The sequence below is a fragment of the Liolophura sinensis genome, chromosome 8 (genome assembly GCF_032854445.1).
Source record: "Liolophura sinensis isolate JHLJ2023 chromosome 8, CUHK_Ljap_v2, whole genome shotgun sequence".
NCBI lineage: Eukaryota > Metazoa > Mollusca > Polyplacophora > Chitonida > Chitonidae > Liolophura > Liolophura sinensis.
In genome coordinates this window covers 11,328,482-11,341,564 of record NC_088302.1, presented here as the reverse complement: position 1 = coordinate 11,341,564, position 13,083 = coordinate 11,328,482, and the positions used below count along the sequence as shown (strand labels likewise).

The window sequence follows — 13,083 nt, the reverse complement described above, 5'->3', positions numbered from 1 at the left end:
CAAAAAAAAAAAGGTTGCAGAAAATCTTCATAAACAACTATTCAGACTGTCAAGTACAAGTTGCAATTTACTTGAATAATGAGTAAACAATGTCAAATTTGTCCCTCTACAACCTTGCTATTTACATTTACTCTGTCATCCATTGACAAATGGGAGGCAGGAAAGTGACAAATAGCTCCAAAATGAGAAAGCCTTATTCTGAGCCCCTGATGGAATGGAAGATAATTTTTGTTCCCTTGGTAGATAATTCAGTAACAATATAACAATGATGTGTTATTTTTGTGAAATAATGAGTCCAAAATGCCTTTTTTTTTTTACTTTCTTTGGATTTTGATTTCTTCATTCATTTATTTCACTGGTGTTATGCGCTGTACTCAAGAATAGTGCACTTATATGACAACGGCCAGCGGGGAGAAAACCAGGGAGATCCACGACCATATGCTGGATGCTGGCAGACCTTCTGAATTACGGCTGGAGAGGAAACCAGCTTGTTTTGGGATTTTGGTTTTGTCACTTGTTTCCTTTTGTCAGAAGATGGCAGTACTGACCATATATTCAGCTGCAGTCTCTCCCAGTCCATTTCCTCCTGATTTATTAAGGAACTCCTTGACTTCTGTCAGTCTGACAAGATTCGTCTCTGCGGACCTCTTCTGTTCCTCCAATGACTGGACTTGAGCCTCACTCTGGTTTAACAAATCCTTTACCTCTGCCAGCTCAGCCTACCACAAAAGAAAAGATTTTGCCGATCACCACAGATCTTTATTTTTGAGTAGACAATCATGGCACATTTAAATGTACTTAAGTCTTGCCATTATGTAAATATCAAAGATAAATTTTTCTTTGCTTTGTTTTTTCTGGTCATTACCAGAGAAACATCTCCAAAACTTCATTCCCATAAAAGAAGCTAACAATTCTTTCACTGGCTGGGAAAAGGTTTATCAGCATTGTATGAGGAAAAACTTAAGAATAAACAAATGGCCTTAACTTCATTAAAAAGCACTCATAGGTTTTAAGCCAGTCCCAAATATCTTTAATTCACACCAGTTGTGAGATCAAAATTTCTTCCATGACTAAGTTGCTCATTTTTCAAGATTCTAAGAGTTCTATTGATTTTAGAAAGGTGTTGTGTGATGTATTTGGAAGGTAGGATGATATCCTACTGGGAAAACTTAAATTTTAGCACCACAAGTAATATCTCATGACATTTATTTGCCTTCAAAAATGCTCTATTGTGGTTGAATTTTTAGGACATTTAGGGTATTACAACAACAACAGAAAAATCCTGACCTTCAATGCAGCACTCTCTGCCTTGTATGCATCCAATGTTGCTGTTATCTCCCTAGTCACATGAGTATGTCGCTGAGATTCTGACAACTTCTTCATGGATGACAACTTAAAGGATCGAAAATTTTGCATAACATATAACATAAGCAAGAAACAACATAGTTCCATATCATAGTGATAGTGATATTTTTTTCGGGTCAAACAGCTTCAAATAGTTTAGGTCTTCCAGCAACCTGCGGATGGTCGTGGGCTTCCCCCGGGCTCTGCCGGGTCTCCACCCACCATAATGCTGGTCGCCGTCGTATAAGTGAAATATTCTTGAGTACGGCGTAAAACACCAATCAAATATATAAATAAAATAGTTTAGTAAACAAGAAGGCCTGGTCACTATTTTTAAACCAGACATGATAGATATAAACAAACCAAAAATGAAAGACAAAAAGTTTACAGTTACCTCTGTCTTAAGACTCTCATTTTCACTGCTCAGTTTTCCATTGTTGAGTTTCAAAGCCTCAAGCTCCTTTTCCATGGCTGCCAGTTTTCTGGCTGTTGTCTTGGTATTGTCTTTGCTCAAGTTGATCTTTGTAACTTCAAGTTCTTGGGTGACCTCCGCCAACTTAGACTCCAGGTCAGAATTTTTTTCTTTTGAAAAGCAAAAGAAAAGTGAAAACCGTTTTCTAAAAATTTAGTTTTTTTTCATTCATCATTTCTACAACAGTCCACATTAGTCCAGTCACCTCAATGAGTGTCTTGAAAACAACAGGTCCTTGACCAATGAGATAATTTGCTTGTATTCTTTTCTTATCAATTAGCGGTACAAATAATAATATCAAATAGTGTGGCAAGCACTTTTCCCTGTACTCCCCCTGTCTGGTTAGTTGTACACCTAACCTATATCAGGTGTGAAATGTTCTTGGGTATTGCACACAAACACTAATTCACTTCATTTGGATGGCTGTAGGCATTTTTCACTTATGTGCTGGTGGTCACTGATCACTTGATACATGGATGATGGAAACTGGAATGTGCAGCAAAAAGAAAAGGGTCTTTGGGAAGCTTACACCCAAACTTTCCAAGGAGTAACATACTGACTTCCACTCAATATTGGTGGAAGACACAGAACCATGCCTAGCTTTAACTTCATTTCAATCCATGCTTTTTAGCAAAACACTTCACCACCAATAATTATTAAAACTAAAACAACTAACCCAGACACTGTGAACTTCTTTCCTCAAGCCTTTTCTTGTCAGATTGTAATATTGAAACTTCCAGTTCAAGTTTTCGACAGCGGCTTTCCAGTAACACCTGGAAATGTAACAGCATTTGTTTGAATCACATCACAGAGAGTGGATAAGTAGTTCAATTCCAACCATAATGTCATACAAAAAATTGCCATACAGTGAACTGAAGTAAAAAAAGGTGCCCAGATGTGATTTATGACATTGACAAAGTTGATACCAGTGAAAATACTGCCTGAAGTGAGAGTCAAACTCATGACATAGGCTGTACTATCCTCAGTTCTACTAACTGAGCTACCAAGCCAGAAGGAATGGTTCGTGTGTTATTATCCAGTTATATGCCAAACATTATAGCACAATATTCCATGACAGACAGCACAGTGCCTGGAAAGCTGATAGCAATTATCATCAGTAAATATTTCAAACAGATACCTTTTCAACAAGGAATGTGCGGACATCCTGACTGGCTATTTTATAGTTACTGCTCAAGATAGGGACAACCCGTCCTTTCTGTGGGGATTCCATACGCTGAAAAATATAGTACCTACACATTAGTTTTTGAGTAAACAATGCTGTTAACATTTTATAATGTCAGGTGTGGAATTTATAAATCTGTTTTAGAAAAATATAATGGTTGCAAACTAAACACTTAAAATTGCAGAAGTGCACATGTATTTTAAAATACAAAGATGTCAAAAAGCTACATGATGAGATGAACGTGTTTATTCTAAGTCTGCAAGTCTAAAATATTATTTACAGGTCTACATGTTGGCTGATCCAAACTACTATCTCAATACGCTTTATACACAAAAACGTCATTCTGATCATTTGGGTCATAATGGCCTTCCCTTGGGACCTTGTGATGCTGTCATTTTTCTGAGAGGTTTTATTCTGTAGGTTCTTTCCCAGCAGACACCAATGAAGTCACAATAAAATGAAATTTTAGCAGTTGCAGTAATGCTTTTTAAAAGTATAGGGGTGACAACATGTGCACCAAATACACACAGTGTGTCCATCGCGTCATTACTTTGATTATTTGCGGTGAATCGCTATGAAATTTTTAATATGGAAACTTGCTCTCTTTCTATATGCTGGCTCTTCTTAGTTAAAGTGAACACAATGTCAATAAAGCCAAATAAATTAATGAAGCAGTATTCCAGAAATGTTCTAAAAATATTTTAAAAAATTCTACACCACTTATTAACAACATAAATAGCAAACAATTGTCAGAATCAAGCCACTCATTTGGTGACGCCATTTTGTCATGTTAACTAACCGCAAATCCAAGTTGTTGTATTCATAACTCCCTATCCACTATAAGAAACCACACTGACAATCGAGAGCTAATAGATTTTTTGACATGACAGGCAATTATCATGTGACGCTTTCAGTGCTAGTGATTGGCCAAGTTCATATGAACGTCTACAACATGGCTACTCAGAGTGAACTGTTCAACAGTGCCACATCCCCACTGCTGAACTTCATCTTCTCGCCTCTCAAAACTTTATAGAATTTTTTACATATTTTTCTATGATAATCATGTCCTGTATCAGTTTTTCTATGTATATTTAGTAGCAGACTTCAAGTTCACTTAAAAAAAAAAGTTAAAGTGACCACTAGTCATCTTGTCTGAACAATGCTGTTCATTCTTTCTTTCTTTATTTTTTTATTTTCCTAAATGAAGGTAAAAAGATTTGTGATACAGGTGATGTGATACCTGAGCCATAAACAGGTACTCTGTTAAACAGACGCACCCGCGAGAAGCTTGTGACTGTATATACCACAGCAAACAACAACCCCCTTACCCCTCCTGTAGTCAATTCTATATCTGCATGCTATCAAATGAAAAATGTAATTTCTTATAATTCTTAATTTCAAAAAATATTCTACACGGGCACGTATATCCAGTTTTATCTAGCAGATATTTCAATACACCTAATTTGATCAAACAGATGATGTGCTGAGTGACAATGTAAAATTCAGCACATCTTTCACACCCACACTGAGCAACACTAATTTACTGAATTTGCTACATGTGTGCTATGACCTATTACAAATTAATGTATGTATTGATAAAATAAAAGCATGAATATTAAACTGTATTTACACATGTACAGTATGTACTATATTTGTTACTGTACACCGAGCAGTGTTATATTCTATTGATCACATTGAAAGTATTCATATTAAAAGGACCTGTAGGCATGCAAAAATAACAACAGTAACAACAACAAAAATATTAATTAAGACATGCCTGAAACAAATGTAGAACCAGAACAATAATCAAATCAAAAAACACCACAAACGCGAACAGACAATTCCGCGACACGCGAAGTGCAAGATGACAACTGTCAACCAAGCATATAAATCAGAACTCTTCAAGGCCATCTTACCCCTTCTGTCAAGTTGGCAGCTTGAGTGTTGGGAGAACAAACCAAAGAGTTTACAGAAGTTTCCTCTGACCCGGTTGGCTTGACAGAGTCCATGGGAGAGCTGACAGAGTCCACAGGAGAGCTAACAGTGATACAAAGCTCTGTGGCCTCCATGGAGCCTTCTGTATTTGAGGAGGCAGAAGTTGGGTCATTTTTGGTTGGTGTTATCACTTTAACCTTTAGCAATGGAGAGCTAGAGAAGTCTAACATTTCCTTTGACGTACTGGTTCGGTCACAAACATACACACCACCTCCAAAGTCTGCTTGGAGACTTCCCATCATGGAGGTTCTATCCACTCCATGATCTAATTCCTCCTTTCTTACTTGTTTTTGGGACAAGTCTTCAGGTGCAGATGGTCGTGCTGTATAGATGGTTTGTGAAGCAGTAGACCTGGTGGAAGAGCCATTGTCAAAACGTGGCCTAGTACCAATGCTATCTGAAGGAAGGCCTGCAAAGTCTTGCACAAACGTGGGACACAATGATGGCTGGCTTCTTCCACCGCTATCAACCTGAAGCATGGTTTGGTTCAGTCTCTGTTCCTGCTCACTGTGTGTTTGTGTTGTTTGTAAAAGCAGCCCAGCGGTACCATCACATGAAAATGGTCTCATCACAGGATGTGCCACAATGGCACCCTCACTCGACAGAGAACCTTGCCAAACTGTGGATGCTGCACTTGAATACAATGTTGACTGAATAGATGACGGAGTATCTTGGGAGGCAACGTCTGTAGGACAATTTGCAGTTGACCTCTGCATTTGATAACTGATGCTTTGTGGTTGAATAAACTCTGAAGATGCTACAGCAATATATTCAGATTCCCTGAACTCAACCGTGCTTTCAGGCCTTTGAGTGGGTAAACCACTTAATGGCGACCCCAAATTGGCTCTTGCAGTCAGATTTTTCACGTTCGGATACGCCTTCATCTTTACTGATCTTTGTGTTGGCAAAGGTACATGCTGGCTATGAGGTCTAGCATCAAAACATCTTGAAATGAAAGAAGTGGACTCTGCTGTAGAAGTCTGAAGTCTTGGAGACTTTATGTGCTTTATTTCTGCTGACTTTTTGAGAACATCTCCTGGTGTAGCCTGCTGATCTGACGTAAGCTTTAGGGCTTCACTGTTCAAAACACAGGGTATCATGGGTGAGCCTTGGAAAACATTACGGTGAGCTGGTTCTGCCACATGCTGCAACCAAACTTTCGTACTTCTTTCAGGAGGTTCATGGGTATCATCTGTTGTCTGGGTGGATCTATGTTGTAATAAAACCTGTACACTTCTCGCTCGAATTTCTTGCTCCCAGGCTTCTGTTGTTTGCGTGGATCTTTCTTCCATCTGTGTTCCACCTCTGATAATAAATACTGATGAGTTTGGAATTTCAGCTTCACCAGAAAGAACCCCAACTGAGTTTTCTCCACTTGACACAAACCCTTTGTTTTTCACTTCTATCCCTGACATATGGTTTGTGCTGTGTTTAACATTCACCATTCCATCCTGACTAGCTTCATCATCCATGCCATGACAGTGAGGAGACGTCCTACATGTGCCAGGCAAACTGACTGTTCCCTCATCCGCTGTACTGTCCACATTTTGCTCCAGTTCTGCAAGATCAGCTGGTATCATACTCTCTGACTCAGTAAGGAAAATTTTCCTTAAGGGGACAAAACCAGTTGAAACTAGTTCAGGCAAAGAATTCTTATCACCAGATGGTTCATCGTTAGAAGTTTCAACCTTTGATACATCTGTCTTAACAGATCTGTTGCACTGGGATGAATTCTTGGATGAGTCTTTGCCAGCATCTTTACATGTATCTGAGCTACTGTCTATCTCTGCAATGCTTCTCTGTAGAGCATCCACTACCAGGGCAGATGCAACTTGGTGCAGATTTTCCATCCTTCTTGAATCTTTTGAGCATGATGGTAGCTGATCTGACTGGGCTTGGATAACTTCATTGTAAGAAGTCTCCTCCACCTGAACAGACACAACTTTGTGCTGATTTTCCATGCTTGGTGAATCCGGATCCATATGGGCTTGAATAACTTCACTGCATGAAGTATTATCTGTTTTTTCCTTGTTTACCTTGCGTGACTTTGATGAACGTGCCGGTCGTATTGGTTGGCTGGTGCTGGGACTTATGCATTCTAACTGATTAGGCAGTCCATTTTGATAGCTGTTTACAAAGGAATCATCACAACATAGAACTATTTCTTCCTCTAGGCTCTCAGAACTTGGTCCATAGCATGGGTTCCTTATCATCCTAAATGAGGATTCATTTCCAGAACTGCAGCCTATAGGGTCAAGACGTAGGTCTGGACATACATTTTTCAGTTCTGCGAGTGCTTCCCTTGTCACATCAGGCTGAACTGATTGGTTTCTCTTGCACAGATATTCTGAAGTACCCTGGACCAAACTAACTATTGGGTCTGAAATATTCAGTCTGGCTTCTTCTGCAGGAATTCTTTCTACTGATTTTTCTCTCTCATGCGTTTCTTTGTCAATAACATTATCCATGTTTGCCATTCCACTATTTTCAACAGTCATTTGATGCATGTTGTCATGATTATTCACTCCTAACCTGTTGATGGCTTCAGAAACAGCCACTTGGTCATCAACAGCTGCCTCAGAATCCCTGACACTATTTAAGGCTTTTTCAATGAAACATGATTCACTGCTTCTTCCATCAGGTAACTCATCTGATCTGTTGCCTTGTAAAGCACTTCCGGCTTCCATGTTCAGACCATCACCAGACGCTTGGGACATAATACTGCTTGAGGTATTAATCATGTCTGGACTTACCTCAGTGTTGTTTGGTGTTACCACAGAATGGCGTCTTGCTGGTTGCATTGTTTCTAAAACATGTTCATCCATGGTTTGAGAGAGGCTTTCGACTGGACTCTGGCCCCTTGAATCCTCATGATGTTCACTAGTGCTTTGTTGCAAAACAGAAGTATGAGAAACATTCTGCGAAAAAGCTGTACCTGGATATTCAATGGCCTCCCCATTGTCATCATCTTTCATTTCAGTGGTGTCTGAAGTTAACTGGTCATCAGCAATATCATGGTTTTGACGCACATCTCTGATAGGTGGAGTGTAGCCAGAACCTTCAGAACTAGAACTGGAGCTCGGATCAGTCTGAGCAGCAACAGGGACGTTGAATAAAAAGCGATCATCGTCGCCCATCAGATCTAATTCAGGGACCTCATCATCACCGTGACCCCCAACCATATCTACCCATCCATCCAATCCATCATCCTCTGTTTCATCTCCTTCAGAACTTTGTCCATCTCCCTCCTGATAGTCACTTCCTCTTAAGCCCCACTGCATGTCTGAGGAAACGCTTGGTGATATTGCGGAGCCGACCTGTGGCGCACTAGAAGAGTAGTGGTGCTTTTCGGTCTGTAACCGGTATTTGTCATTTAGAGTATATTCAGTCTGGTCACTCTGCACTTGGCTGAATGTATCTTTCCTGTTATTTGCCTCTGCACCTATTGTGTCACTGCTTTCCTCATAAATTGACCCTGACTCATACTCCCGACGCAAAACTTCAGAAGTTGCTAAGTGACCAAGAAATGATAAACCGCTACTTTGTGACAAAGTTTCACACCTAGATTCATTGTCGATACCAGCTGGATTGTCCAGGACATAGCTAAAACTGGAAATGTTGGACACTGTGCTTGACAATTCAACACCGTCTTCTGATGTAGCAATTACACTGCTACTTGTGCTGTGACATGATGGTGTGTCATGCATGATTTCTTTTTGTCGCACATCAACAATAGGATAGGAATGTGGAACTGCAGCGGATGGACCCGCAGCTTGCCTTGCAGGAAGGGAAGCACATTTTGCAGCATTAGCCTGAGATTTATCTATACATGTGGTAGTGACTCCATCTTTTGATGACAGAGTTTCATTACTTTCAACAAATCTAGAAAGCACTGATGAATCATTAACTTGGCTTTGGTCTGCAACAGTGTTCTGGACCAAGGAAAGTGATGTCATTCCATCAGCAAGGATTTCACCTTTAGATGATTCCAGTCCTTCAATGAGACTTTGCTTTACATTTTTTTCACGGCATACGTCACTTGCACATGAAGGCATTCCAGATGTTATCTCTTTTGTTAATGAAAGGTCAGTTCTAACATTTTCTTCCTGAACTTCTGAAACCATCTGCGTCTTAATGCAAGCTGATACAGTATCACTGCTGATACTAGCATTAGAGCTTGATAGCTTTTCAGAAAGGTTTCTTAGTACAATATCAACAATACTAGAAGCATGACTGACATCAGAAAAACTGGACTCTTCAGACAGAGACTGGTGAACTGGAACAACAGATTTTATTTCTGATTCTCTGTCTATTTGTTGTTCCTGGGAACCATTATCACTACTTTCTTCCTTTGGTGTCAACTGCACAAATTCTTCTCTTGTTTCAGGTTTACTGTGTTCAACCTCTGGGCCTGTAACTGCTTGGTTCCCTGTAGCTGATCTGATGGTTTCATGAGTACACACTACAGACCTATCTGCAGTTTTGCAACAGGGCCTATTATCAATCTTAGCAGTACAATCACATTCATTTTTCAACATTCCTGGAACACTGTGGCTCACCATTGCTTGGACCTTTTGGAGCTGTTTGGTTTTCAAAATGTACAATGGTGAAGCATCGCCTGGTAAACTGTCTTTGGTGCTTAATGTTGATGCCCCAGACGAAACACTGGTCGTTCTACTATGAACAGGGTCCCTTTGAACCGCAGTTTCAGCCTTGACTCCAACTGTTTCAGCACTATCTGACTTTTCTTTCATTTCTATTTTTATGCTGGACGTGCCTGGCAGGCTTTGAGAGCTACCTTTCTTGACTGTAGATTTCAGGTCTTTCTCTGAAGCATTCTTTTTGGAAGACAACTTTGTACTTTGGCCTGAACATGTACTAGAGTGAGTCCCTAAGCCATCCAAATCCTGCTTACCTGAATGAAAAGTTTTCTCAAACCCAATAGGTACCTTTAAACCATCATACTGAGGGTCAATAGGTGCAGAAGTGGTTCCTATCACAAATTGCTTTTTTACATCAAGTGATGGCTCCCCATTTTCTAAGAGTACATGCTGATCGCAGTTTTGGTCATTATTTGCGATGTGCACAAAATTTTCAACATCATGTCTGTCCTCTTCGGAACTTTGTGAGCTAGAATAATCTTGTTCCACAAATTTTTTACTTGCTTCTGGACAATTTCTACTTAAATACTTTTTAAACATAAGAAAAGCATCACTCATCTTTTGGTGTATAAGGGTATCCCTGGAAGATTCAGCTGAGCTTGTCTGTGAAATGATGCGTTCAAATAAATTCCCCACAACGGATTTCTTCTTGTCTTCTGGAGATTTATACACACGGGCAGAACCACTGTTCATATCTAGGACGAAAACTGTATCACTAGGATTAAATGTTGTCTGCTCATTTCTGTCACATCTGAGAATCCTTTGTAACATATTGCCAATTGTAGCCAACATTTCACTTTCTGCAGAATCTAAATTTGACGCAGGTTTTTGCAGGAAAATTTCTGAAACCTCACCATGTTGTTTATGACTGAGGGCTTGCGTGAGAAAATCAGCAATGTTAGATAAAGTTGGACCAATGCAGCTTTCATCTGCTCCAATCATTGGCAAATTACATTCATCACCTTGTAACAAGTCTCCAGCAGAGTTGACTTCCTCTTTACAAATGGATGCCTTCTTTTGTTCAGGTTTTAAGGCTTCACTTCTAAGATCTCCTACAAGGCCAATATTGCTATTTTCTGAAGTAGTTTCACTATCAGAAGTACTTTCTGCGCATGATTCCCCTGTTCTTTCACAAAATGATGATTTCTGCTGTAGAGCGTATCTCTGAAATGCATGGCATGTGTCCACGGCATATTGAGCATAGCTGTCTCTGTTTACTCCACTACTGAGTAACTGTTCATCACTGCTGGTAGTCCTATCAAGTCCTGGTGCTGGTAGAGATTTCATGAGTTCATCAAACAGTAAGCCCACCGTTTCCAGAGACGTTGTGGACCGATTAGTATCAAGCTCCTGTGAGGATCCAAAGTCGGCTGATACATTACCTCCATCCCTCTGTAGAAGCTGTTCAAGCAGAGCTGAAATATTTGCAAGAGAAGGTTGTGAAGAAAAATCTGTTTCAGTCTCATGCACTGGTACTCCACTATCCATGGACTTACCACATGCCGTGATCTTTAACATCTGCTGCAGCCTGTGGGCAATAACTCCTAGACTAGTTGATTCAGACATCTCTAAATCCTTCAGTACGTCGCTGGAGGATTTCCTCATCAGATAAGGACGAGAATGGTCATTGTCTGTGTCAAATAAATAGCTCTGTAACCAGTTTGAAACAGAATGCTGTGAGAAACAGCCTTGCTGATCACTACCAGTGTTGGCCAACTCATCCTCTTCTTCCTCTTCTCCAGATTTATTAGACAGCTCAGACTCCTGGGATAATTGTTCGTCTGACAGCTTGAAACCATATCTATCAGACAACTGGGAAATTACTGGACTTGCTAGCAGCTGACTTTCTGTTGTTATCAACTCTTCAGTTGGTGAAATTCCGGAAAATGTGCCCACCACAACATTTTCATTGAAACGTACACGAGGGGATATGTTCGACTCTTGGGTTTGTTCGGCTGGCAAGGGCAACCTGTTGGCCAAATGAATAGCTGCTAATAGTGAGTCTCTAGCCTGAAGTTGGGCTTCTCTTATTTGGTGGAAAGATCCATCAAAGTTTGATTGTTCTTCAACAGAGTTTGGTTGAGCATTGAACTCAGAGCTGGAAAAAACAGTTCCTACTGCCAGTCTTTGGTTCCCAAAGGCTGACTGGATTCCAAATGGCTGAGTTCTGATTGATGTTTGTCCGGAATACATTGCTTCATTCATACAATCAGCCATAGGCCTGAAAGACTGAGCACTATCCATCATTTTGCTGAAAGATATTTTGCGACCTTCTAATTCGACGTCTGATGAGCGATTCTGAGGATCATTTCCTACTACTGTGGCAAGTTCAGAAGAACTACGTAGAAGAACCCTAGAGTTTATCCTTTCCAGATGAGGTGGAGTTTTATTAGATTCACTGTTTTCTTCATCACCTTCAGTGGCTAAACAGTCGCATTGTACATCCTTGACTTCATTTTCAATTGCATTACCAGCTATTTTTTTCAACCTTTCATTCGGTGTTTCAAATGGTTCCTCTAACAGGTCAACATTTGTTCCTGAGTCACCCCTTGCTGGAAAAGAGAAGTAAGTGATCACGTGGGCAGGTGAAACAGGAGGATCTGAAACTTTGCTCCTGTTTTGTTCAGCAACCTTGTCCTGTGCTCTTATGTTTGAACGGATGAAAAGTGCTGGATCTGACATACAGCAGGTGGACAGACTGTCACTAGAGGTTCCACTTTGTACATCGTGTGGAAACGTTTCTGCACCAAAATCTTTTTCAATGATATCGCGTGCCCTTTTAGATGTGTCTGAACAAGAATCCACCTGATCCAGTGCCTTAACTGCATCATGGTTGTCCAAAGTTTGCCCTTGACACTGAGCTGTGTTCACTGACACAGGAGAATCAATCAGGGCACTTTCTTTGCTAGAGCAGCCCAAAACAGAGACAGAATTTGGCTGACTGGTCAATAGTGATTCTGTATGGGTGCATAATTCATGAGTATTCAACGTTTCTTGGAATGATTCTGAGACATTCCTATATACATTAGAAAAATGGCTTGGTGGTCTGTCAATATCTGTGATGACAGCAAGGCCGTTATCAAAATCGGTGGTACTCACTTCATGCTCACTGGACATTTGTGGAGAGGTTTGAGAAGATTGCCCAGAAACTTGGGAGGTCAGACTGGCGCTAGAGGATGAAGAGCGAATGGCTGTGGCACTAGAAGATCCCTCAGCCTCAATACAAGGGGCATCCTCAGAACTCACTTCCACTGACATTCTTGATGTACTTTCAGAGGTGTCTCCTGAATGTAAAAAAAGAACAATTTCGAGCAGCTTTCAACATACAACATTCAACACAATTGCATACCTTGTTATAAACATGGCCCTTTAAAATGTTTAAAAAATTCTAGTGCTTTTCAACAGAATAAACTGCAAATGATAGTCAC

General features: G+C 40.2%; 1 protein-coding gene across 1 annotated transcript in view; it reads right to left on the bottom strand.

The window, feature by feature from the left end:
- The window catches only part of LOC135473186 (uncharacterized), a 58,735-nt gene that overhangs the window by 36,221 nt on the left and 9,431 nt on the right, over positions 1-13,083 (bottom strand). Inside the window, exons 3-8 of the mRNA XM_064753029.1 lie at positions 4,916-12,939; positions 2,955-3,050; positions 2,493-2,589; positions 1,739-1,926; positions 1,288-1,392; positions 549-719 (exon numbers count right to left, since the gene is read on the bottom strand). Coding sequence (XP_064609099.1) covers positions 549-719; positions 1,288-1,392; positions 1,739-1,926; positions 2,493-2,589; positions 2,955-3,050; positions 4,916-12,939 — 8,681 coding nt within the window. The remainder of the gene's footprint in view (positions 1-548; positions 720-1,287; positions 1,393-1,738; positions 1,927-2,492; positions 2,590-2,954; positions 3,051-4,915; positions 12,940-13,083) is intronic.